Source organism: Ixodes scapularis, unplaced genomic scaffold, assembly GCF_016920785.2.
Source record: "Ixodes scapularis isolate PalLabHiFi unplaced genomic scaffold, ASM1692078v2 PGA_scaffold13__105_contigs__length_92229423, whole genome shotgun sequence".
Lineage (NCBI taxonomy): Eukaryota > Metazoa > Arthropoda > Arachnida > Ixodida > Ixodidae > Ixodes > Ixodes scapularis.
The window spans coordinates 39,268,789-39,295,355 of record NW_024609839.1 but is presented as its reverse complement, the minus strand read 5'-3'; the positions used below and the strand labels follow the sequence as shown (position 1 = coordinate 39,295,355).

General features: G+C 49.7%; 1 protein-coding gene and 1 non-coding gene across 2 annotated transcripts in view; both read left to right on the top strand.

Moving 5' to 3' along the window:
• Nucleotides 1–24,160, top strand: part of LOC115326809 — a 30,159-nt gene extending 5,999 nt beyond the window's left edge. The window contains exons 3-5 of the mRNA XM_040208292.1: nt 6,269–6,410; nt 13,004–13,385; nt 23,876–24,160. Of these exons, the coding sequence (XP_040064226.1) occupies nt 6,269–6,410; nt 13,004–13,385; nt 23,876–24,160 (809 nt within the window). The remainder of the gene's footprint in view (nt 1–6,268; nt 6,411–13,003; nt 13,386–23,875) is intronic.
• A 1,360-nt stretch (nt 24,161–25,520) lies between these two features.
• On the top strand, nt 25,521–25,593 carry Trnat-cgu. The gene has a single exon. It is a non-coding gene; the product is annotated as a tRNA-Thr (tRNA).
• Nucleotides 25,594–26,567: the final 974 nt, after the last annotated feature.

Here is a 26,567-nt window from a genome sequence, read left to right as displayed (position 1 = left end):
ATTGACGCCACCCGGTTGAATAACGCGACGAATTACATTTCAATGCGAAAGCATCAACTGTCCCTTGGAGCGAAGCAGGAATTGTCTGTAACCGTCTGTAGCAGCAAAAAGGCAGGTAAATTCCCATTCGCCAAAAGCACATAAACGCGGATGCTTCGTCCCGGGAACCGGCGGGGCGCTCAATGTCAAAGCGGACGCGCCTCAGATATAAGACATAAATTAAAGCACGGCCACGCAGATGCATCAAATACCATATAGCTTCGCCAATACAGGAAACTCCTCCCAAAACCCATTGGAGCGGCGGCGAACGCGACAGTAGCGCCTCTAGGAGACTCGGAGTTTACGGAAGCAGACGACGCACTGGTCAATTATAGGCTCCGCGACGTCCTCGAGCTTTCAGAGCCCGGTTTCTCCACCCCAACAGCTAAAACAGCTCATTACGGTCAGTGCACTTGCAAAGCGGAATCCACTGATCCTAACTGCAATTGAAGAAAAAATAACAACGCGCGCAGAAACAAAGATAGCGCAGTTTATTTAGCGGTCTCAAACGCCACTCAAAGGATCAAACCCGTCTGAAACGCGTGTGCGAAACGGAAAAAGGTGTTTAGCTACTCGAAATAAATTGTAAGAGGTCACTGTTAATCCGTTACAAACTGAGTGGTTCTCATTTCTTAGCTAAAAGGGTGTTCAAACAACATGTCAATATTACCAGAAAAAGCGGACCAGCCGCTGCAGTATAACAAACACAAAACGTAACGAGAAAAATGACCGTGCAAACACTTTCCGAACTTCGCAGGAAATACGAAAATAAAAAGAAATGGGGAACAGTCGCGAACAACGGCGAATAAAACAAAGATGTTAGCAGTCGACCCAAAGATACAAAACATCCAGTAAAGAAACTCTTTTAACGACAACCATCGTTGCGCAGGTGGTGGTCGCCGTCGGTGTTGAGTCCACAACAAACAAAGCGGAAACAACACGACAAAACTATCTAAAACAAAAAAAGAACTTCACTTTTTTTCAGCTGCTTGTTACACGTTTGCGTCTTTGTTTTCGCGGTGTTGGTAGGAACCAAAAACAAAACAGGGGAAAGGAATAATGTAGTCCAGCTTATTATATTTATTTTAGCTCAGAAGAGCCGCGCCGCCGCAGAAAAGCAAATCGCCCACACTTTGAAGGCTTGCGGCGCTGCATGTAATGATCATGAAATGGTATTGTAAATATATGTGAATGATCACGATGATATTAGGATGGTGAAGAGTGAGAAGAGCATCAGGCCTAGCAGAGCCCTCGCGACGGTGGTGTTCGCTGTGCCGCCATGGGTTGCTGACTTCTAGCAGGCCAGTCTCGGGCATTTGGCGAGGGTTCCCTGCGTGTCCAGCTTGCAAACGATCCGGCCGAATTTCCCGTGACACAAGGAGTTCATCAACCCCGGGGTGGAGCTCCAGGGATTGGCGTCGGTGTTGGCCGGGCGGCGGTCTTCGCGAAAAAGGGCCTTGGTGTCTCGCAGCTTGCGGTCGAGCTTGTAATGGAGCAGTTTGATCACCCTGCCGATTGGAGACATGGTGGTGCCACTGGTCGGGCTGGCTTTCTGACGATGGAAAATGCATGTCTTACGTCCAGCCGGTTTCCTCTTCTGCGCGGTTTATTTCCCCGCGTCGATTTTGACATTTTTCTCTTTACCTTGCCTTGTTCTTGTCGTGAGCGATCCATCGTGTCCACATGGTTTCCGGAATTTCGATGAATAAGCGAGGTGACGACGATCCCGACGATATTGCTTCACAGATTCAGAAATTCGAAACAGTTAGACAAGGAGGACGGACAGCACAGAAAGATGTTTGTCCTGTCCCTCCTCTGCGTCTCACTCTTTCGTATTTTTGAATATTGTTACAATTTCTGCTTTCCGTTTTAACTTGCTTAATCACCGCACAGAGAGGTCCGAAATCTTCGGTGGTTGGCTTCCAACTGCCGAGCGCACACGCACGAGCACGACGAGCGTTCCCTTCGTCGCGTGCCGGTTGCTCCTCTTTTATGTTTTTTTGTTTAGTTTTGAACGCTCGTGGTGCGGGCTGTTCCGTCGCGTTCCGTTCACCCCGCACTCAGCGTCTCCACTACAATATATTACCAACGCGCTCAATCCAAGTTTTCTTCGCCGGTCCTCACCACGCAGCATTACGCACACCCTATCGAACTATAGTCACTGCAGTGACCGCCTCCAAAAGATTGGCGCTTCGAGTGACAGGAGGCGAACCGCGGAGAGGGTGGGGGTACTCTCTCTACAAGAAGCGCCAATGAGAAGTTCTGTAACTGAGCTAATCATATAACGTTGATCGAAACCACCCGTCTGATGACAGTCGAGCGCGGCTTGTGGATCAGACACAAGAACAGTGTGACTTCGGTTCGTAACAATCAATGCCTCAGAGGACACCAGGGTTGTGGGTCGTGTCCATCCACTACGGTCATGAGAATAGCCGAACACTAACAATACCTGGTACTCGGGACGTGTTTTCTACTTTGCCAATCCGAGCGCGTGGCTATGATTACCGATGGCAGTAGGATAGGCACCAGGACCCGCGGGACGCTTTTTGTGCCTGAGAGTTAAGGCATAGTTTCCTTCATACTCACAAAGACATCCAGTTCGATGACGGAGCCATAAAGTGCCCGGTCGCAGATTTAGAGGGCGAGGACCTGGTAGCACAGAGCATTTCTCGGGGAGCCTGTAGTCAGCCCACAGCCTTTGCAGCGGTGAGGACCCGAAAGATGGCTTTCAAACCCGACGAGAAAAGGAGCGGTAGCCCGAGGCATCGTTACGAACCAGCGCAAGTAGACAGTTATTCAAAATCCAAACACACAAAAAAATACACTCACACAGCGCCGAACTATCAACTGAATGGTATTTCAAACTTCCTCTTCTTCGACCCCAAGGAATAGGTTGCCAAGGAAGAAAAGGGGAAAGACAAGGCAAGGGGGGGGGGGGGGGGGGGGGGGAGGCGAAAGAAAAAGAAAAGGAAAACAGATGAATAGAAGACAAAGAAAAGGAAAAAAAATAGAATAATACTAATACACCAGAGTCCAAGAGTTACAAAAATTACAAAAATAATTAGAAAATTAATCACGAACAGGTATAAACCAGGTGATATGCTGGCCTACTGTCGACTACACTCTCGGCGTAAATAGTTTGAGTGATGCAAAAAGTCCAAGAGTTACAGGATTAGTTGTTAAATAATATCAGATGTAAACAAAAATCAGTGGTTATACTGGTGTACTGTCTTAAACTCCTTCTGTCTAAATAATGTAGTTCTTTCTCTGATAAAGCTAAGGACGAAGTGCTAACGCACTGGGCTTCCCATCTTGCAATGTTCTCCGCTTCTATAATTTCTCGAGTGAGCTGGTTTTTGCTCCTGCCTAACACAGCACAGTTGTCCAGTCGCGCAAAACAGCCACAATCCCTACAGTGAATACTTAGGTGACCGGAGTTGCCATTGGAATGTTGTTGTTGTGCTCTCGCAGGCGATCGTTTAAACACCGCCCCGTCTGTCCAATGTACTCCTTTCCACAGGAAAGGGGAAACGAATAGACTACCCCTTCAACACATGGGACAAAGTTGGATCTGTGTTTCTTTGCTCAGCTGACGGTGCTGATTGAGGAGGTGTTTACTTTTTTGCAGAGGCTGTGAAGTTTGTGTGGTGCTGAAAACACTACCTTCACATTTACTCTGTTTGCTGTTTTCTTTAGACCATGAAATAGATTATGCATATATGGCACGACTACCGGTCTGGTTGTCCTGTCTCTGGGTATTTTTGCGGCGCTACCGAGCTTGATTTCTCTGAGAAGAACCTCGGTTACCGACGTCAATATGGGTAGAGGATATCCAGCGGACCTTAGCCTTGATACTTGTACGTCGAAGCTCGTCTGCATTGAATGTAAGCATGACTTGCTAATAGAGTTCTTAAGGCATGACCTCACTATACCTCTTTTTACAAGCTTGGAATGTGCAGAGTTGAATGGTAGAAGAGGTTTCTTTCCCCTGGACTCATAGGACCAACAGATGTGATATGGTAGCACATACAGTCGAAGATCCAGGAATCGTAATGATCTTTCGACCGGCAGTTCGTAGGTGAGCTCCAGAGGATTCATACAGTTCTTGAAATTGTAGAGGACCTCTTCCACCATGGCTGTGAGGTTTGTATCATCTGTAGCAAGGAAGATTAAAAAATCATCTACATATATGCATACTTTCACTGCTTTTGATGTATCCAATTTTCGTTGTAGACTCCTGTCTTGATGTGCAAGGAAGATGTCACTAAGGACTGGAGCAATGCTGGATCCTATGCATACTCCCGTCTTCTGTAGGTAGGCATTTCCATCCCAAGCCGCGAAGGTGGACTTCAAATAGATCTTCAGTATGTCCAGAAACTGACTTTGGGGGCAGACCCGCCGCGTTCATAAAGGGTATGACGCCAAAGGCGTCAATGCTTTCTTCCACACATTTTAGGAGACGTTCTTGGGGTAAGGAATAATATAGGTCCTTGATATCGATGAAAAATATCTTCAGCTCTTCCTTGGGGTCGAAGAAGAGGAAAATTGAAATACAATTCAGTTGATAGTTCAGCGCTGAGTGAATGTATTTTTTTGTGTGTTTGGATTTTGAATAACTGTCTTCTTGCGCTGGTTCGTAACGATGCCTTACCAACTCGCCCAATCTGCAGTATTAACAGGTAGCCCGAGGAACGCAAGCAGCACGAGCGGAAATTCATTCACTCGGGACGAGTGTTTTTCGGCGCCACGCCGCAGCGGGGTGCCCGTTTAAATGCCTCTCCTCTCATTCATTGTCTGCCGCCCTACCTTTTAACTTTCGGCGGCCGCGTCTTGTGGCGATCTGCCGGGCTTTGTCGATATAGAGAAGCCTATGTTCAGGGGATGAACGATGCTCATTTTTTCGAATTTATTTCCCGACTGCCATTGCTAGGAAAGAAAAACTAAGGCAAGTTTATTCGGTTATTAGCGTTAGGGAGTGAGTCTGAGCAGTATTTAGCGAGCGTAGAAAAATCGTTTTATGGCCCCTTCAATGTTGGTTCACACAAGGGTGTTTGTTTACGATTTCTTACGTTACGTGAGGACTAACCGGAACATTCCTGTTTCTTACGTCGCGTGCCAAGCTACTCCTTGAACCGGTCACCACGCTTCATTAGAACCACGGATGTCCCTGTGACTCTTGACGTAAGCGCCCAAAAGCGGTCGTAACGTAACCACGTAGAAAAACTCCCCATTGTAAACCGACCTTTGAGCTAAAAATCTCGTTTTCAAGAAGAACTATAAAAGGTTAACTGACGCATATGCAAATTGTTGTCATTTTTTTTTATTGCAGCGCAGTTTCTAAGCACCTGTTCCCGCATATAGCGGCGTGGGCATCGGCATCGGTGTCGGCGTCAGAGCCGGCGTAACCGCTATTAGCGGGAAAGGGCGCTTAGGAGTCCCATAATGCAACACTGCGCGCGTTGCATTATGGGACATCACTGACCTGTACAACAATTTAAGCTTTCCGCTAAAGTTTCCGCTACATTTAGCGTAGAAACTAAATTGGCGTGTACATCTTTCACGTACAATAAAGCAGCCCTGCGCGCTTCGCTTTAAGGGTGGTCACAGGGCACGGCTTCACGGAATGCGGCTTGACGCCTGTCGCCGCACCCAATCAGGGCCCCCTCCGTACCGCCTCCTCCATACCCTCTCGGCCTAACCAGCACCGCCAATCAGGGCTCCCTTTACGCCAATCAGGTCCTCTTTTACGTTTGTCGCGGTTACAGCGATTACAGGCGCCACCGGTCGTGGGAATTTCTTTCCCGTTGTTTGCCGTTACAGACGCCGCCGGCTGCGCTCCATGGAACAGTTAATACGTTCGCATTAAAAAAAAAAATAGGTGAGGCGAAACGAGAATGGGTGACGGTTTCGCTTATATTCTATTGGAGTAGCAACGGCGAAACCCGTTTTCGGCCATACTTCGAGTGACGACATTCAAGATGGCGGCGCCCTTCTGGAAAAGGTTCTGCCACTTTTTTAATATTTTGTTTTCGTATCTGCTGAAGTTGTTTTACCATAATCATTCAGCAACCTAAGGAATTTTGTATTTCTTTAATGTTCGATTTAATTTTTGCCTTATTATGTTTTCCGATACCAATATTGTACATTAAAATGCTATTTGTAATGTATATCAACGTGGACACTTCAACGTGGCAGCTAAATTTGATTCTCTCTCTTTCTATCTCTGCAGAAAACGAACCAAAGGTCTTCAATCTAACGATGGCAATGGAAAAGTTCGTTAAAATTTTTGAAAAACAGTACAAAACCGAAGTGAATTGGACTGATATTAGGTCAGAAAGTGAGGATATGAAAAACCTGTTCCAGACAAAAAAGTAACTAAACTCAACCTAAACTCTCACACAATTCAGAAAGATATTGCGACATTTTTATCCTACGTACGTGTTTCGTTGGAAGCCTTCCTTGCACTGTGTTGTTATCAATGAAGGGTTCCGACAAGCCCTGTTTTGCAACAGTCATATTCACACGAGGGCATTGGGATGCAGCTTCAATGCACGTAATTTTTATACCTCGCTTAATACAAAAAATAGTTAATAAAACTTTCTAATATGAGGCCCAATAACGTTCTACATGAAAGAATCAATCAACACGAATAAAGAAATTCTAAATGCAGCGCTGAAAGGGAAGCTCCGGCGAAATTGTGAGGGTCATTGGTTTTTATGAAATGTTTACAATTTACTAAGTATCCACCACTCAGTATGTCTACGAAATATTTATTCAAGACAATAATTTTATTTCGAGGAAATGAATTCTGAAATTTACGCGAGCACCACCCAATCTATTGCTGTCGCTTTACTGTCAACCATGAGCAGGGGCACTCGTGCCGTCGAACGTCTCCGAGAGCAGGCGATGCTCGCTACTTCGCTGCGTTGTGCGTTCTGGGCCCGTTTGCTCGAAGCGCTAACCGCGGCTAAAGTTAGCCGAAGTACCTAGGGGAGGGATTTTGAAATCACGTGACCGGCTCGGTAGGGATGCGGGGCAACATGGCGGTGCCCGGTGAGTGAGCGCCGCTCGCTTTGGAACTATAACATGTTGTAGCTCCAATATCGGGCGCGTTAGTCAGGAACGAATGGTGTAGGAGGCTTTCGCTTTGCCTTACCTCACTTAAATCACAAAGCATGAGCAATGACCTCGCCGCATTTTTGGATAGCCTTTCGATTCTGGCCATTCCTAAGCCTAAATGAACGCGATAGTTGTCGACATGGCAACGCCGTTGGAAAGCGGATTGCCTTGACTCAATCGGCCGGTTATTGATAGCACACGAGGTGGCGCCCTCATACGGTTCCCTCTCGTGACGTCATTACCATGCGAACAACAAGTTCGATGGTGTTCGTAATGAGCATGGTGGAAGCTTGAAATCATTGCGATCTGAAACCAACACTCCCAACACCATCAAAATTAAAAAAAAAAAAAAAAATCTTGCATTACTTACATTTTTGTCGACGCTTTCGATCGCGCACATCGCCAATAGACCTTTTTCTAAATTACCCAGGCATCGAGGAGAACGCTGGAAGTGTGAAGCGTGTTTCACATGCAGCGGTTTTGGCCCTAGGGCGGCGCGATTTCTGCCGTCGCGGCGCTCTGGCCAGCCGCAGCGATTGAGCGGCACGAGCGCCGCGAAAATCGCTGCATGTGAAACACGCTTAATTCTATGGACCGCGCGCGCTGGCTTTCCTCTTATAAAAGATTCGAAGTAAATAATCATAATAAGGCTTTGATGAACGCACGTGCAAGGCAGTATTTATTTTAGTCTTTTTTTTTTTGCTTTAGAACGATTACTAGTGCAGACGCCAACACGTGCATCGCGTGTAACTACACCCGTAGCATGCACCTCGGTGCTTGGGAAATTTAGAAAGAGGTCCAGTTGGGACGCTGTCTGCTTTTGTGTGCTAGCAATACCAGGCCTATTGGGCAGGAGATCGAACTATACACTCTTAGAAAAAAGGGTATGGATAGTCCTCCCTTAGGGGAGGAACTGTTTTGTAACCTATGTTCCTTTAGAAAGGGAGAAACTTTCGTCCCTGAAGCAGGGGAGCAAAGTTCCTCCGTCGCTTGCATCTCAATATGGCGGCCCCGAATCGAGCAAATCGAGCCCAATAAGGCTTGACGAGGACGCTACGTCTCTTGTACGGGATGAGAGCAGCAGCAAATAAAAGCGTAACACGAGCTTTCCGCAAACTGTGTTTATTTCCGAAGCCAGATTCCTCCCACAGGTACAGAAACTTGCGTTTCGAAATTAGTTACTCAGTTTTCTCGTCGACAGCACTGCGATGTTAAACGGAGACAACCGATACCCAGTTACTTCGCGCACTTTACGTCTTACCTTTGGTGTTCCTCGAGTCACAATTCCCTCGTCAACCGCACATCACGGAGAAGGGCAAACTCAATCCGCGAAACCAAAAGCCGCTCTCGAAAGAACAAACTCGAAGCCGGTGTTTATCGCGTAGCGTGAAAGAGAGTTAAATCGCTAGCCACCAGATGGCGGGGTCAAGCAGAGTAATTGCAAGTAGCTAGGCTAGGTGGCGCTAGGTACCGCCCAATTCATGTTCTACAAAAAATAATTTGCTTCCCTCAGGCCACTACTCCGCTTGGGGATCCTCTACTATACTTACATTACGCTTATTACTAGCATCAGGTGAACAGACATTAGGGAGTTTTAGAATAACGTACGCAATTTTAGCGCACGCAAGCGCTCAATTTAGCGCTTGTATTAGCGCACGCGACGCGAGAGAGTTTTAGAATAGCGTTTCTCCGCCGCGACGCAAAAGCCCAAACATCTGGCGCTTGCGACGCCACCAAGATACAGTAAAAAATTTTATTTCACACACGAAATGATGTAACTTTAGAAAAAGAAACCTATTTTTTGTCCAGAGTAGCATTTTAATTTTGTTTAAACATGAGAACGCGACGCGAGCGGTTGACCGGTCGTGTCCGCTTGCGTCGCCTCGACAAGAGAGGTCTCGTGTACTGACCTTCGCTCATCGTTCCTTCGCCGTGAAATGTTCGCACGTCGCAAGCATCAAGTTGCCGGTGATCGCTGCCAAACCGGGTACAATGTCGTCCCGTATTGAAAATTGCAGTCGCGAGGATGCCGCCGACGTCGCACTCACGACGCCGCCAAAGCAGCCGCCAACATAATCCTGGAAGCCGCCAATTTTTTTAACTGTGCTCGTCTTGGATTGAGCCAACTTCTCATCACGAATCCTCCTTGGAGAAGCGCAAAGACTCTTTGCGTACGCACGCGATTTCCGAGAAATAGCGCGCGCTAAAATTGCGCGCGCAAAGCGCAAAACCTGGTTTGCGTTCGGAGCATGCGCAGTGGCGACGACGCTATTCTTTGCGCACGCAAAGCTTTAGCGTGCGCTATTCTAAAACTCCCTATTGAGCACATACACGGCACACACAAATATCAGTACAACGGAACACCACACTAACCCGAGCACCACACCCGCGCTCCGCGTTTCCGTCTTTTATACTGGTCGTTTTGAACGTACGGAACTTTTCGGTGACTCCCTCAGCAATAAAACGTATTCCCAGCATGCTCATTTTTTCCCAGTAATGTCATACATCTGAGAGTATTTTGAATGGCTCAGGGGATGAATCACTTATTAAAAAGCAAACGCTCGATCATGCCGTAATTACTTGAAAGCCAATAAATCAAGCCACTCCAATGTGGTTCGAAGCCACAAGTTTGTTTCCCCACACGACACGTCGTAGCCTGTATTTCTTTTGGTTTTTCTATTTGTGCTGTTTGTGCAAAGCTGCAATTACCGTCTTGAATTAATCTCTGTAGAGCGGATATTCACTCAGCTGGAAGTGATGCTTCACGGGCTGAGAAACCGCTTTTCGATCAACTTGAATTCAGTCAAAGCCGCGACTTGCGGCAGGTACAGAGCTACGCCGTGGCGAGCCCGAAAACTTCTAGCTCTCATCCCAGCGCGCCACTTGGAGGGCAGTTCCTCCAGGAGCCGTAGTATATTTAAACAGCAAAATAAAGGGTAGCTTTTTTATTTTCGATTTTACCTACTATTGTGTTTTAATGCCGAAATTCCATACTGTAAATATACGTACTTTCCGTCACGATTTCGTACTGTTCAGTCCTTGCCCCAGAGCGCAATCGCTCTCGGGGGCGAGACAATTCCGACAGTCACATTGGCCACTGTACGATAGGAGCTTCTACTGTTCAGACCAGCGTTCCAACATGACTATTCGCACGTTGATCGATTGCACGTAATCCCTCAAGTGGTATTAAACTTTTTAATGTAAAGCGGAATGTCAACCTGCGACATCCCCGCCCCCTTCGATCAGGGCCCGACCAGCTTCATCAATGCCCAACAGTTTACGATCTCATCTTCTTGTTACACCACTGATACGCGAACACACGGTCACTTCGGCGATAATTCCAGTATTCTGTTCACAACCCACAACACTGCCATCACGATGTTGCAGCTATGTTGCTGACATGCACAAACACATAACCACGTTGAACGCCGGTTGCACTCGGCATTGGAAAACAGAACCGAACTCAGCACGGAAGGCACCCAGGCAGCCGGCAGCAGAACCTGCCTGTCTTGGACGCAGTTCCTGCGGTTTCCATAACGTCGAAAACGTCGACACAGTTCCGCGTGGTTTCGCTACTGCAGTTCCGCGCCGCGCGAGTCCCGCAATCCGGAGACGGCCATCCCCCAGTGTACGTGGCACTGCTGGCACTGCTCCGGAACTTCGCTGTTTCTAGCGGCTTCGTTTGCTCGTTTGATAAAATTAATGAGAAAAACGTCAATGCAACCGAAATGTTCTGCACGTTTGGACTAGAAGACGGAATTACAGGCGGCCTTCGCTGCCGCTGAAGCTCAATCAACTCAACAGCTATTTATTAAACAACGTGCGCGACCTGCTCGAAAAACGAAACCGAAAGAAGTTGAGTCGGGAGGGCGAAAGCTTTCTTCCGTCTGCCTGGAGAAGGAGAAAGACGTTTCGTTCCTCCCCTTTTCTCGCGTCCGCTTGGGGGCGCGTCAGTAGAAGGGAGGAAGACGCGCCGTTGCTACTTTTTTCCTCCATTTTTTCTTAGAGGGTAGGGGAGCTTTATCGAGTTTGTTGTCCCCACAGCCCGGTGTTTACTAACACAGAAAAACAAAGAAATTGAACCTCGCCATGCACGGTCTGGACACGAGCGCTTCACTCTTACCAGTGCTTTGGTTGCACGAGGAGCGGCCTTCGAATCCTCACCATCGATATCGCTGATCAAAAATAAACAAGAAAATTCGGTTTGTTGTCCCCACAGCTGAAGCGTGCCGCCAGAGGCGTGACTGTTCGATCTCCTCCCCAATTGAGTCAAGGCACTCCACTTTCCAAAGACGTTGCCATGCCGACAATTATCGCGTTCATTTAGGCTTAAGAATGGCCAGAATCGAAAGACTATCTAAAAAATCCGGCGATGTCATTGCTCATGCTTTGCGACTTAAGTGAGTTAGGGCAAAGCGAAAGCCTCCTGCACCATTCGTTGCTGACTAACACGCCCGATATTGCAGCTACAACGACATATTAGTTCCGAAGCGAGCAGCGCTCACTCACCGGGGCACCGCCATGTTCCCCCGCATCCCTACCGAGCCCCCAGTCGCGTGATTTTAAAATCCCACTCCTATGTACTGCGGCTAACTTTAACCGCGGTTAGCGCTTCGAGCAAACGGCCCTGGTGATGGCATATGTGGCTTTATGAATTGCCTCTGGGTTAGGTTGTTTCCGGCGTGTGATGGAGGGTGATGGTAATTGGTGATTGGCGGTAGGGTGCAATAGCACAGCGAATGAGATCAACGGAGTGAAATCTTTTTGGTATCCGACAAGTTTCTAGGACGCAAGTGAGTCCGAGCAGTCCGACGCAAACGCTGGCTCTTGGCGTTCGCGTCTTGCTAGAAAACAGTTCGCAGCTTGTTAGCGCATCAAACCTTCCATGCCATTCTGCATCAAAGCGACCATTGGTCCACACGTAGGCGGATTGTGAAAGCAGCCGACACGGGGAGGTGTCCTTGGAGGAGATGCCGCCGGATCAAATGCGAAGGGCGAATCGTCTGATATCTGGAGCTAAAAAGCTTTAGAACTTTGGTGGTAATTGTTTGTTGGATGTATCGTAGTTTATTATTTCACGATGACGCTGGGCAAAACAGGCTCAAGCTGCACATGTTCTAATGGGTATACATCTGACATCCGTTATCAAAAAGACGGGGAACCAGGAAAGCTGGTGGTTAGTTTCGGTTTCGCTTCTGACGTAGTTCTAAGATTAAAAATTATTTAAATACTTTTGGGAGAAATTTACTTGATGCTCTAGACTCAGTTTCTCGCGCTCTTTAGGAGAACACGTCTAGTTGAAAACGTTCAAATTGACGCCGCAGCTCTCATTTAAAGATTGACATGTGCAGCCCAGAATGCATAGTGCTACAAACTGCTAACAATATGGATTTACCAATGAAAAATATTAATACGTGTCGCCATTCCTGCTGCGATAAGTACACCAGTGTCAGGTTGTCCACCCCTATAGACGCTTCGCAGCAGCTGTGCATGGACGCCGCCATAACTGACCTTCAGTTTTTGTTTCCTCTTATTCCGTTTATTTCACTTCATCATTACCATAGCAGGCCAGGCTATTGCCATATTAGACTCAACTGTATTCTTTTCTAAAGCATCGGCCTTTGTAGAGGATCGTCAACTACCGTTTCAGTTGCTCGGCATCTCGGTAAGACAAGAGAAGGTCACCAATGGCGGCTGTAATTTGGCGCGTGTGTAAAGCGTCTACATTGCGAGCGATATTCCGAAATCTGCACGTTCATCGATAAACGGTTTATTGGTTTCTTCATTGTTTTTAAAATGTATATTAGATATATCTGACGATATATTCTTTTCTTTTTTATGCCAGATTTTATATACAAGTCGAAGGGGGCAAGGTAACAATGAGTGATCCAAAAATAGCTCCCGGTAACCGCAGCCTTCTCTACGCTAACCTCTATGACAACGAATCGAATGCTACCCAAACATACACCGTCACGCGTACTACCATTCGCAAAGAAAAAACATCTTTAAAAGTAAGCAACGGATTCACCCTCGGCATTGAAACTTCGGGAGGTGTGTCACTAAAAGAGGTGTTTGGACTGGGTGGCACCTTCGGCGCTAAATACAACTCGGACAACACCACGACCGACAGTCAGACGAAACTCAAGACGTTTGCGGTGGCCACAGGAGTCAACGTTCCCCCCAAAAGGACTGTTCAAGTGGAGTGGTACGCCACCCCCGCTCAAAGCGTACGTAATTCCTTAACCAGGGCACAGCAGTCCGCTTTGTGTTCACTGGAGCGATTTGCACATTAGAGCGACCCTGTGGGCGCTGTTGTGTAACTAATCCTTACCATCGATATCCAACCACGCACTCAAATCGCTTACACCCTTAAGGGTGCAAATCAACATGTCCCTGGGCTAGCACACTAAAGCCGTGGTAATACTGCTTATGCATCACACAAAAGGTAGTCTTTATACAAAATGGAACGCGAGTTACAGCGAGATCCGTGCTTCGAATGCCGCATGGCAACGAGTTAAAGGAGAAACAAGCAGAAACAAAATAAAAGAAAAGAAAACCTTTCGCACCACGCGTCTGCGTTCGACACACTTGGCGCCCGGCATTCGAACCGCAGATATTGCGGTGTCCTGTGTTTGTAGTCTGTCTTTCGTATGATGTATGATGCCTGAGTTCCAGTACAGCGACAAGCCTCCAACACATGCAGCGTGCTCGCGATGACAGTAGGCAGGCATTTAGTTGTTCGGTGCTCGTGAAGTAAGCACGAGTGCACTCTAAAAAAAAGGGTATCACCTTACACCCTTTTGTCCCATATAATACACCCCAAAACTTCATTTTGACATACAGCGCCCTAGAGTCGAACAGACGACACAAAATTTTACCAGGGGCTTGATAACGGTGCGATATAACTTATTAAATTGCTAAAGTACGTATCAAAGACCAAAGAAAGAGAACACGGAGCTTTTGCAGTTCGGCCAAGAAAACTCAGATAATCTTTTTTGTAGTCATTAATACGTACATCAGCTATCTTAGTAAGTTGTACCACACGGGTATCAAGCCCCTCGTAAACTTTGGGGCCGCCTGTTCGATTATGGGGTACTGTACGTCGAATTGAAATTTTGGGGTGTATTATATGGGACAAGGGGTGTAATAATACACCTTTTTTTCTGAGAGTGTGATTGCAAGCCTGCCCAAAATACCCTCGTGTGCATGATGCTCGTGATTGAGCATGGCCTTCGTTATTCTACAAAGCCTGTCAAATTGCGAAAGAATCTGGTTTGAGGCGTGTCGCTGTCGGTTGTTTCTCTTTGTCGCTCTAGTGGGACTCGGGCATGAGCAGTGTGATCCCGGCTTTAGGGCGGGATGTGAACGAACACCCTAAAGACGGAGTGTTGGCGAGAAGGAAGCACCACATGCAGTACTCACGTACGCAGAAACAACAAATGCAAATGCAACAAATTACGCACGGTATTGCAATCACGACCCTTTTTACTGCTCTAGCTCCGTATGCATACTCGGCAATTCAAAGACACTCATCCACGGGTGACTGTCTCCGCAATTACGAAGGCCACACGTCTGTTGTTTTGCTGTCTTCCACGTAGGGCATAATATGTCTAAGTTCAAGGAAGATATCTCTAAGAAAAGATCATTGATACAGCGGAATATTATTCGACAAAGCCGCTAACTTAGCGACTTATTCAACAGCTTGTTGTTAGTGCAGCAAACATCCTTAATAAATGAAGTGTGTTCTCAAATTATCGTAGCAGCCTTTTCCACTATCTTCCTAAACCCTTCAAAGTTGAATGGTGTTCCATGCAACAGCACCTTATTTTACAACCAGAAGGGTGAATTACTCAAGCTAAATGTGTTGAAAAGGTTTCGCCGTGATTGGGGGGGGGGGGGGGGGGGGGGGGAGGGGGTAAGTCTATGGAACTCATTGTTTTGCCATTAAGGGTGCAAAATTTCTTGGTGCAGATGTTTATACATTTTCACTCTGTATTCAAACGTAGCGCAAGCCGCCCAGCCTTTTCGATCGATCGATCAACCACCACATCTATCAGTTAATCAAAAATTATTCTAATATACAATTCATTAGCCAATAAATAAATACTTTTTATATTACATCACGCACCGACCAGACAAATTTATTTTTCTGAGAGCCATATATGAGCCGAGTTCGACCAATTATTTAGATAACTGGAACACAAATAAAAGAACACAGTTGGCCGGACGCGGATTGGTTGTGTTCACCTGGCCATTTGCAAGCCGTGAATAACCCCCTAGCTGTGTTAGTGAGTGACACGCGTAAACGCCACTTGGTTGGGAGGATTGTGCTATACTCCGCTCACATTTTAAGCTGACACTGCAGCCAATGCCAGAAGCACGAGAGTTCGAGGTTGCGCATTTAAAGCGTTTTTCCGCAGAACGAGCGCTCGGGCAAGAAATGCACGTCTCAAAGCCCGGAGTGCGGGCTAGCCCGCGCTTGTAGCTTTCGTGGCAGTCTCCGCTTAAGGGTGAACGGAGTATAGGGGATATTCACTAGACGCCATATTTGACGGCGATGTTTAGAGCGCATGCTCAGAACGAGCTCGCATCAATAGGCTGCTAAGACCGGCAATCTTGGTGGTGCGGAATGCACGTGGCGAAAGAACTGTGGAAGCTCGCCGTCAGCACGCGCTCAGCAGTCGCGCACACAGCTATAGCCGCCAGTGAATACTCCGGGAGTATTCACTGGCGGCCATAACTGTGTGCGCGAATGCTGAGTGCGTGCTGACGGCGAGCTTCCACAGTTCTTTTGTAACGTGCATTCCGCACCATGAAGAGTGCCGGTCTTAGGAGCCTATAGATGCGAGCTCGTTCTGAGCATGCGCACTAAACAGCACCCACAAATATGGCGTCCAATGAATACTCCCTACAGACGATTGCAAGCAGGGCATCTGGCAGCCGCCATCTCTCAGCTCGTGCTGTCAAGTGCGTGCATTTACGGGCTCGCGAATGCTACGTTCACGCGCACGCTGCACATCCTTGCACGTACGGGGCCCAAGTGAAGCGCTATGCTTACAGCTCGGAGCTCGTGGAGCGAAAGCTCGCGCTGCAGAACTTGGAGATCCGCCCGTTTCAATCTGCATGAGCATAGTAGTGGCGTGCGGTCGTGTGTGGGCACCCTGGCGGCTCCCAAGCCAAGTTGCCCGACTGCGAGGCTCAAGCCGAACTTTTCCCGCGTGGCGGCGACGTCACGCCAGCCACGCGCACATCGGATGCGCCGCCTTGATAAGGCAGATCAGAGGCGGCGCACGGAGGGTCGCTGCCTGGACTCAGGCGCCGGGGGTGACAATGGTAATCGTCTCGTCCATGTCCCATTAAATGTAGTTTCTTGTTGTTGAAACCGTCGGCCCCGTGTTATTCCTCCGGGTCGGGTATCCAGCAAGGCAAACCGACCACAATGGCGCCCAACCGTGGTATGCTACCCACTCGCAGGAATTTCACGGGGCTTGGTTTCTTCTTTCGGTAAGCCTTTTTCATATTCCCCGTGTTTCCTATCGTTGTTTCGTGCTTCCGTCACGTCTACGTTTGTTGTATTGGCGTGTTTGTGACCGTGTCTTTGTGAACGCGGCAATCGTTTTGCGCGCTTGTGTTGGATTTTTGGGGGCGTTTCTTTTTTTGTGCTCGCAGGCATGCTCACGCGGGAGCAGGAAGCCGCGATGGCCGCAGCAGCACAAATGAACCTGCTCACGAAGGTCACGGAGATGTGCGACTCCGTGATGCAGCGCCTGGCCCACACGCCTGGCCAGCAGGAAACCCCACCGCGAGAGCCCAGACCACACTTGACTGTTCCGGTCTACATGGGGTACGACGACGTCAAGTCCGTGGCAGACTTCCTGGGCGAGCTGCAGACGTACCACCTTGCCTCCGGTGCCTCGGAAGCCTTCATCGTGGAGCGGATTGTCCCGCTGGCGTTACAAGCCAGCGCCAGGTGCTGGTTGGGGTCACAGGCCCCCTTCGCCAGCCTGGCGGACTTCCAGACAAGGCTTCGCGAAGAGTTCCTGCCTGCAGGCTACGCGACGCAGATTCTCCGAGAGCTCGAGGCAAGGACGCAGCACCCGGATGAAAGTCTGGTCCGGTACGTTCGGGTCATGCAAGAGCTCTTCAAGAGGGCGGACCCGAAGTCACCGGAGTCGGACAGAGTAGCTCGGGTCAGAAGACAGTGTCACCCAAGGTACCACGTCTACCTGATCAACCGCACCTTTGAGACCCTTGAAGAGCTAGCCCGGGGCGCCCGCCTCATCGAGGAAGCTCTTCATGCCGAGCGGAACTACGTGCCGCCGCCACCAGCCAAGTACGCGCTCGAACCGGCATGCGCATGGCGGGGCCCCGAGGCCTCCACGCAAGTGGACTGTCCGAACGAGACCTCCCTTCCCCACCACGTCAACCAGGAGAGTTGGCGTGGCATGCATGGTGAACTCCCGTGCGGGATAAGCGTGTGTTCGCCTAACTCTCCCCGAGAGGTCCCCGGAGGTCACAGCGAGGCCCGTGAGGGTTTCGGGCGGGGGTCGCCACGACAGGTGGGAGGTCGTTGGCCGTGCCCTATCGCAAGCTGGGGCCCAACGGAGATCACCACCCAAGCGAACCATCTTCATCAGTCTGCTCCTGCAAGTGCTGGCGAAAACTGGCACGGTGCGGTCGCAAACCCGCAGCCCAGCAGCATTGACCCCCGCCGCAACGGAACAAGCCCTCCCCACTACAGCCAGTCGCAAGCCTGGCGGAGGCCCTCCCATAGTGGTTCCTTATCCGATCACTGGAGGCGGTCCGACGGGCACCTCGGTGCCGGTGGCCTAAGCAGGCAACTGTCGTCGGACTGCTGCTACGAGTGCAAGCAGCCCGGCCATCACCGAAAGCAGTGTCCAAGGCGTCTGGACACTACAAACAAGAGGTGGCACGAGACGGCGGCAAAGGGCCGGAACCAAAACAACCAGGGAAACTACTACGGCCGGCGACGCTGAAACCAGACAGCCACTCGCCGACGGCCGGTGCAGTCCCTGGGAGCGGTCAGGCCGCGGCACAGATTCCATCGGTATGTCGAATCCAGCCCGAGCCTAACATCATTGAACCGCGCATGACAATATCACTGCTCGATTTTCCCATTGCCGCACTTTTGGATTCTGGGGCCGCTATCTCGCTCATAGGGGATTTCGTTTTCGAACTCTGCAAAGCAAAAAAGATAAGCCTCCGGGAGTGCGAAACCCGTTTGCAGCTAGCTTCTGGTACAGCGATAACAGCTGGAGGAGCCGTGAGGCTGCAGATTCGGTTTAATGGAAAGAAGCGACGTCAGCGATTTCTTTATATGCCAGGACTTGTGGTACCTGTGATCTTGGGCCGAGATTTCATTACAGGCGAAAGCATGACACTCGACTTTTCTGGTGGTGGATACCGGCTGGGACAACAACCGGAGCTGACTCCATTTACCAAAAGGGAGGACTGCATCCCTAACTCGACCACTGCAGCCCACTTCACCACGGTGCCAGACGTCTTGCCTGCCGGCGTTCGAGAATCGTTGCGAAGGTGCCCCGCAAGCAGCCAGCAGAAGCAGGAGCTGCAAGCCGTCCTGGAGTCTTTCTCACCGATGTTCACGGAAACACCTGGAAAGACTGACATTCTGCTGCACCGCATTGAAACCGGTGACGCGCCGCCTCGGAGGTGCAATCCTCGACCGATCAGCGTCCACAAAAGGGCACTCCTTGATGCGGCGCTCGAGGAAATGATCGACACCGGTTCAGTACGTGAGTCGAAGAGCCCCTGGGCATTCCCCGTTGTTCTCGCCCCGAAAAAAGACGGAACAGCCAGACTCTGTGTGGATTACAGGCGGCTTAACGATGTGTCCGTACGAGACAGCTACCCTTTCCCCAGCATTTCCTCTGTGATGTACGCGCTCGGTAACGCGACCGTGTTTACAACGCTGGATTGCAGTCGCGGGTTCCTTCAGATCGAGATTCACCTATCAGACGTTCCAAAAACGGCTTTCATCTGCCACAGAGGGTTGTTCGAGTTCACCCGACTGCCGTTTGGCTTGTCTAACTCTCCAGCCAGTTTTCAACGCCTGATGGATGTTGTACTTGGGAACTCGAAGTACGAATTTGCCATGGCATACATGGATGACGTGGTTGTTTTCTCGAGAACTATCAAAGAGCATGTCGAGCACCTTCGCATTATACTTGAGCGAATGCGTAATGCTGGGCTCACGATTCATCCCGGAAAGGTTCAGTTAGCCGCGCCCAAGATTAACCTCCTTGGATTCGTTGTGGATAACGGCACGCTCCGTCCCAACGAAGATAAGTTGCGCGCGCTAACGGAATACCCAAGCCCACATGACGTAAAGAGCCTACAAAGATACCTCGGAATGATTGCGTTCTACAGGGATTTCATTCCACACTGTTCCGAGATATCGCAACCGCTCAATCACCTCCTAAAAAAAGGCGTCAAGTGGTGTTGGGCCGAACAACAACAATGCGCATTCGCAGCCCTTTCAAAAGCCGTGACTGACAACGCTTGTTTACAGCTCCCAGACTTGAACAAGCCGTTCGTTCTGCAGACAGATGCAAGCGACTGTGGCCTGGGTGCTGTATTGCTGCAGGAGTATGGCGGTGTGCTTCGGCCAGTTGCTTTCACGAGCCACACGCTAACTTCAGCCGAGCGCAACTACAGTGTCGCAGAACGTGAATGTCTCGCCATTATTCATGCTTTGAAGCGCTTCGATATGTACCTAGATGGCGCAACGTTCCAGATTCAACCTGATCACTTAGCGCTATCATGGCTAAGGGGACTTAAGAATCCAGCTGGACGTCTTGCTCGTTGGGCGCTTACGCTACAACAGTACGACTACTCCATTGTGTACGGCCCGGGGTCAACTAACAAAGTTGCTGATGCGCTTTCTCGTGCTCCACTTCCTGAGGAACACTTGCAGGATACCCATGGCTTGGTGACCGTCGCGGCCACGACACGAGGATCCCCAGATTCACGGTGGGGTACATTGGTGAGCCGCGAGGAGCTTCGCAAGGCGCAGCTGGATGACGGACTCTGCCAACGCGTGTCCGCTTGGCTGGCAGCAAGAGGTCCAGTCGACCTCCCAAGTGACGAGGAGTTCGACTCCTACTTGATGAGCGACGACGGCCTCCTGCTGCGCTACATCCCCCAGGCCGACGACGATCCGGATGGCTCGGCATTCCGGACCGTGATACCCCGCAAGCTACGTAAGCTTTTCATCCGATACATGCATGACTCTGCCTTGGCAGGACACAGCAGTGGGAGCAAGACCTACGAAAAGTTATCCCAAATTGCTACCTGGCCAGGCATGAGGCAGGATGTGCTCCGATACGCTCGTAGCTGCTCGGTGTGCCAGAAGGCAAAACCACGTGGTGGCCAGCCCCCCGGTCTCATGCAACCAATCGCGAGTCAGAGCCCTTGGCAGATTTGTTGCTGTGACGTCATGGGCCCCTTCCCACGTAGTACCCGGGGCAATCAGTACTTGTTCGTGGTAACCGACCACTTCACGAAGTGGGTTGAGTTATTTCCATTGCGGAAGCTAGATTCGCAAAAAATCTGGGAGTGTCTACTCGAAACATTCGCTAGGTTTGGCTTTCCTGCACAGCTTGTAAGCGATAATGCCTCCTATTTCACGAGTAAGGTGTTTGTGGACGCATGCGCGGTACTGGGAATCAAACACAAAAGAACTTCCCCGTACCACCCGCAAGCAAACATCACGGAAAGGGTAAATCGAAACCTTAAGATGATGCTAGTGGCCTACACAGAGCGCCACAAGGACTGGGACGCGAAACTGCCCGAGCTGGCATTCGCGACCCGTACAACCACTAATCGGTCAACGGGTCTCACTCCTGCCCAATTAAATTTCGGCAAGGAGCTCGCATTCCCGCTTTCTAACAGCCTCCTTTCTACAGAGTCTGGAGGAAGGCCTCGCCCCTACGTCAAGTTCGCAGAGGACCTGCGAAAGCGCTTCTCCGATAACCTTCGAGAGGCCAGAGAAAATCTCGACGTCGCCCGGGTACAGCAGGCTGAACAGTACAACCGGGGGCGACGTGACTTGCAGTTCGAGGTGGGAGATTTTGTACTCCGGCGTACTCACCCACTGAGTGACGCCGCTCGAGGCTTCGCAGCCTCCCTCGCCAACAGGTGGGAAGGTCCGTTTCGCGTGCGTGAAAAGTGCTCGCCACTCACTTACAAACTAGTTAACTGTGAGTCTAGTGAGGAAACCGGACCTGTTCATGTCACCGACCTTAAACGATTTTTCCAAGCAGAAGACGAAGATTCCTCGCAGGACCGGAACGACACTGACGGCAGTCCCGTTCCGGAAACCCCCTTGTCTCCACCAAGGCGGCGGTATAACCTGCGACGTCGGTGACACCAAAGAGAGAGGAACTTTTTTTTTTGTCTCCTTGGCCTCTTTCGCATTTTGGGGGTAGTTTTCTACTTCCACGGATCTGCCCCTTTTTCAAGAGAGGGGGGAGAAGATTGTGTGCCCACCTCAGATCCGTTATTTCAAACTTTCTGGAAGGGGTCCGAAAATAACGTCAGGCTCAGCCCTCAACTGAGTCCCATGTCGTCTGCTTCCATGTTTTCTACGAAGCTGACTCATGGACAAAACCGTCGCCACACCCGCCATCTGAACGACACGGCGGCCGGTCTCATCGTGGACCGCGGCCACCCTCTACAGGACCACGGGCAAAGCAGCCACCTGGTGGAGCCCTGATCCCGAACAAGCGACAAGCTGGAGCTGACCGAGCCGCCGCGCTCGTCAGCAGCCACCGCGCTCGTCCAGCAGGCGCCGGCCGGACTTAAACGTCAGTCCGCCCAACAGCGTCATCCCGCCCTGACGCCCACAACGTCTCCGTCATCGACATGCCGGACGAAGCTTGAGGGGGGGGGAAGTGTGGGCACCCTGGCGGCTCCCAAGCCAAGTTGCCCGACTGCGAGGCTCGAGCCGAACTTTTCCCGCGTGGCGGCGACGTCACGCCAGCCACGCGCAAATCGGATGCGCCGCCTTGATAAGGCAGATCAGAGGCGGCGCACGGAGGGTCGCTGCTTGGACTCAGGCGCCGGTGGTAACAATGTTAATCGTCTCGTCCATGTCCCATTAAATGTAGTTTCTTGTTGTTGAAACCGTTGGCTCCGTGTTATTCCTCCGGGTCGGGTATGCAGCAAGGCAAACCGACCACACGTGTTACAGTGTACTAGAAGACGGGATAGTGTTTGGACCGCCAGGGCAACGCAATGAGAGCTTCTGAGGCTGCGCGTGCAGACAACAATCGTGGCGCTGCAGTCGACAGAGCAGCAGAGGCAGCACGAAGTCGCTGCAGTCCGCACGTGCCGCCGCACGTGCGCGTGCACGCGGTGCATGTGCACAACGACCATCATACTGACCTTTCTGCCGATGCGCCGGTATTGACATCTATTGCGATCTACACCACACGCCTCACGCGAACTGCTCCGGCTCTCGTATTCTAGTACACTGTAGTCGTGCATCGTTACTGCGTGATGTACCTACTTCAAAGACACCAGGGTAGCAGCCTTACTGGGCTGGCTAACTTTATCATCTACAGTCTAAGAAATAGGTGGTGTACAGAGGTACTCCTTTTGTCCCATATGTAACTTCCCAAAACTACATTTCGATCTTCTGTCCACTGACGTCAAGCTGGCGAAACGGACTTTTGTAAGCGGCTTGATAGCTGTTGGACATAACGTACTAAATAGCTACGATGTGTCTCAAAGACTACAAACAAAAAAAAGGTACTGAGGTTTTGCAGCAGGACCAAGAAAACCTTGATTGTCTTAATGTAGCCTTTAATGAGTACATTAGCTATTTTAATAAGTTGTGTTGCTCGACTATCAAGCAGCTTGTAAACGTTGGTATCGCCGGCTCGACGTCAGTGGACAGAACGACGAAATGTAGTTTTGGGGACTTACATATGGGACAAGGGGAGTACTTCTTTACACCCTCTATTTCTTTGACTGTACAGCGTAAACCAGTATTGCCGTAATTCAAAGACACACCGAAGTTACGCTCTATAAACACGAACGTCAAATCTGGTTTTGCCGCTCGGTTGCTTCATTTCACCTTCACTGCAGTTCCAATGGTTTTTTTATTTTTGCTGACTGAAAAAACGACGAACGAGATGTCGCAATCAAGGACGTGTTTAAAGCTGATATGAACGAAAGCGGCGTGCGCATAGCCCCCTCCATGTTAAACGAGTATGCAATTTTATTTGTATACGGTTGCATAACATAATAAAGTGCATCGTTAGTGCACTGCATATGTTTTAACAATAGTTCGAATGCCTTCATTGAAGCAATTATTTGAAACCTAAAGAAATAAACTCGCACACTTGACTTACGTCTGTTGCATAAAATAAAAAGCACTGCGTGCGCGCGACTGCCACACTGTATACATTTCTTGCACATGACACCATCGCGCCGTGCTGGTGGTCATTCGTACTTGTTATTGCCAAGAAAAACACTTCCTGTGGTGCTAAACGTTTGCCATAAAACGTACGCGATTAGCAGCGAGACCACCATAATGGCGGTTGATGTGACATCATTGCAACCTATAGAAAAAGGATAGGCTTGCCGAGAAATACAGACATTTTAAAAGGGTGCGTTTAATTGCTTACGGAAGCTTTTATGGACTCTCAGAACTTCTTCTTGACCTTTTTAGGATATCGATTGGACCTGCGATTGGACCATCAGTGGATACTTTGCTATGGGGCTCAAGAAACCGTTTCAAGACACCTCCGTGCTCATCATGCCGGCGTATTACCTCGCCTTTGCCAGCAAGGAGCTGGAAATAGTAGGCCCCAGGCACGCACTCTTCGTGGCTTCTGGTGTGTTCACAAAGGTCTCCGTGCCGGAATCTGACATCTACACGAATGATGTGACGGACACGCTCAAGAAAAAAACGGTGATAGTTTCTGGAAGGTCACGGATCGCTGGTGAATTTTAAAGAAGAGTCTGGCGAGATCAATGACCCCTCCTTTGACAAATTAAAGGTGAATTGAAGCAAACTTATGTCGCTTTTTATGTTGTAAACACCGACAATGTTATGGCAACTGCACAGAGACGCCAGTTTTTGCTCGAAAAGACATTTAAACATTAGTTTAAAAAAAAAAGTCGATTCTTAAATTGCACTTGGTTGGTGTTCCTCAAGCTAATTAGAATGTCGTTATGCCAATTGTGGGAGCCACTGGCTTCCGAGCAGACATAAACCGCGGACGCGACGGCCGGAGTCTGGCGCCTGGCGTTCCCCATCGTCCTGAGGAGAGTTTGTCACCCGTTCTGGCCTACACTGTCGCACTCCTCCGCGCGGCTCCCGTTTCGGGCCCGGGGGACTGTCGGGCATTCCCTCCACTAAGTGGACGGTCGACTGTAGAGATCTTTGGATTGAGCTCCTGGGATGGGTTGAGTCGTGGCGTGAGCTCGTCCGACCTCAGAGGCCTCCGGCTACGGTTCCCCTAGCTCAGGTCGGCGAGCGCGGCGGGTGCTTGTATCCGTGGCTGGCTTCACAGCACTTCCTTGTTGGCGACCCTTGCTTATAAGGTATGTTGGACACCAGGATCATTGTTGTTGCACGGCGGTGGTGAACCGGGCGTAGCGACCGCCCTTGCTGGTAGCCGTCGGGTCCTGCATGGCGTTCCCAATGAGCACGGGGCCCTGAACGTAAAGGTACGTGGTCCCCACCCATAAGACTCATGCGAAAAATTCCCGCACGCAACACTTCGCGCGTAGCATTATGGAACGTCTTTGGTCACGGGGAGGAGGGACATGGTTTCGGTTTCGATTGCCACATTGACGAAGAAGTGCATCTCAGCACTGCATAAAAATAAAGTCCGCACTTGCTGGCATTTCACTGAACCATCTTTGAGAGAGCCCCCCGTTGAAACATTGACCTTCAGCGGCCGTAGGGACATGTCTTAACTTAGGGGGAATATGATTACGGGCGGCCGCCTCGCACACCTTTCTGGCGACCTGGCTTCCACTCCACAGTTCAGCTTCTCTCTCCCTGCTCAAGGATCGTTTAAGGAGCCTAGCACATTGAGGAGACGATAGAACATAGTAACCGGCCGAGTATACTTATGATGAAAATAATCCCTGGAGAAGGGGAACAAGGGGGACAAAGGACAAACATAAATCTTTGTTTTCCTTGTTCCCCTTCTCCAGGGATTATTTTCATCATTATTGTCCAGCTCGCTTGCACCTTTGCATTTAATTGCATTATAATCATAACATTAAATTGCAAGCTTCACCCTTGTTGGTGTACGACTGGTGGCGGCTGATAAAACCCGTTTGCTCTACTAACGTCTAACCCCTGGTTAGCTCAGGTGGTAGAGTGCTCCACTCGTAATGGAGAGGTCCCGGGTTCAATACCCGGACCAGGCGGATTTTTTCGGTCACGCATCAGTCACTTAGCTGTGTTTGAAGATTTATGTTTGTCCTTTGTCCCCCTTGTTCCCCTTCTCCAGGGATCATTTTCATCATTATTGTCCAGCTCGCTTGCACCTTTGCATTTAATTGCATTATAATCATAACATTAAATTGCAAGCTTCACCCTTGTTGGTGTACGACTGGTGGCGGCTGATAAAACCCGTTTGCTCTACTAATGTCTAACCCCTGGTTAGCTCAGTTGGTAGAGCGCTCCACTTGTAATGGAGAGGTCCCGGGTTCAATACCCGGACCAGGCGGATTTTTTCGGTCGCGCACCAGTCACCTAGCTGTGTTTAAAGATTTATGTATGTCCTTTGTCCCCCTTGTTCCCCTTCTCCAGGGACTATTTTCATCATTATTGTCCAGCTCGCTTGCACCTTTGCATTTAATTGCATTATAATCGAGTATACTTCTTCCATTATTTATCGTAGTCCGTATTTACATGCGGACAAACTCTGGCGAGTCGAGAGCCCCCCATAACGCCTCCCAGCATTCTATTCGTTTTGGTAGGCAACATCGACAGTATTATAAAATTGAGAAAATGCGGCGAAGCTAAGTAAGCCTCGTGTGCTCTCATACTGTCGCTCCTAAATTGTGAGTAATATATCGACGCACTCGGAATTTCTTCGACTAGTTAGACTGACGGAACGGCCTATTTGATTAGAAGGGACGCAAGCAGCACACCAATGTTGGTCCGACATTCGTCTAACATTGGCAGAGATCGGCCAAGCTATCGGACAATACTGGAAGCGCTACCCTATTCAAAGTTGGCCCAGTGTTGGGCCATTGCTAAACCATTGTTCCAGCCAATGATGGTTTTAAATTGGAAAAAAATAACGGCGTAATATTGGAGAATACTGGCAGCGCTACCCGATCCAATGGTGACTGGCATTGGTGCCAATGTTGAGCAATCATTCTAGCCGATGTAA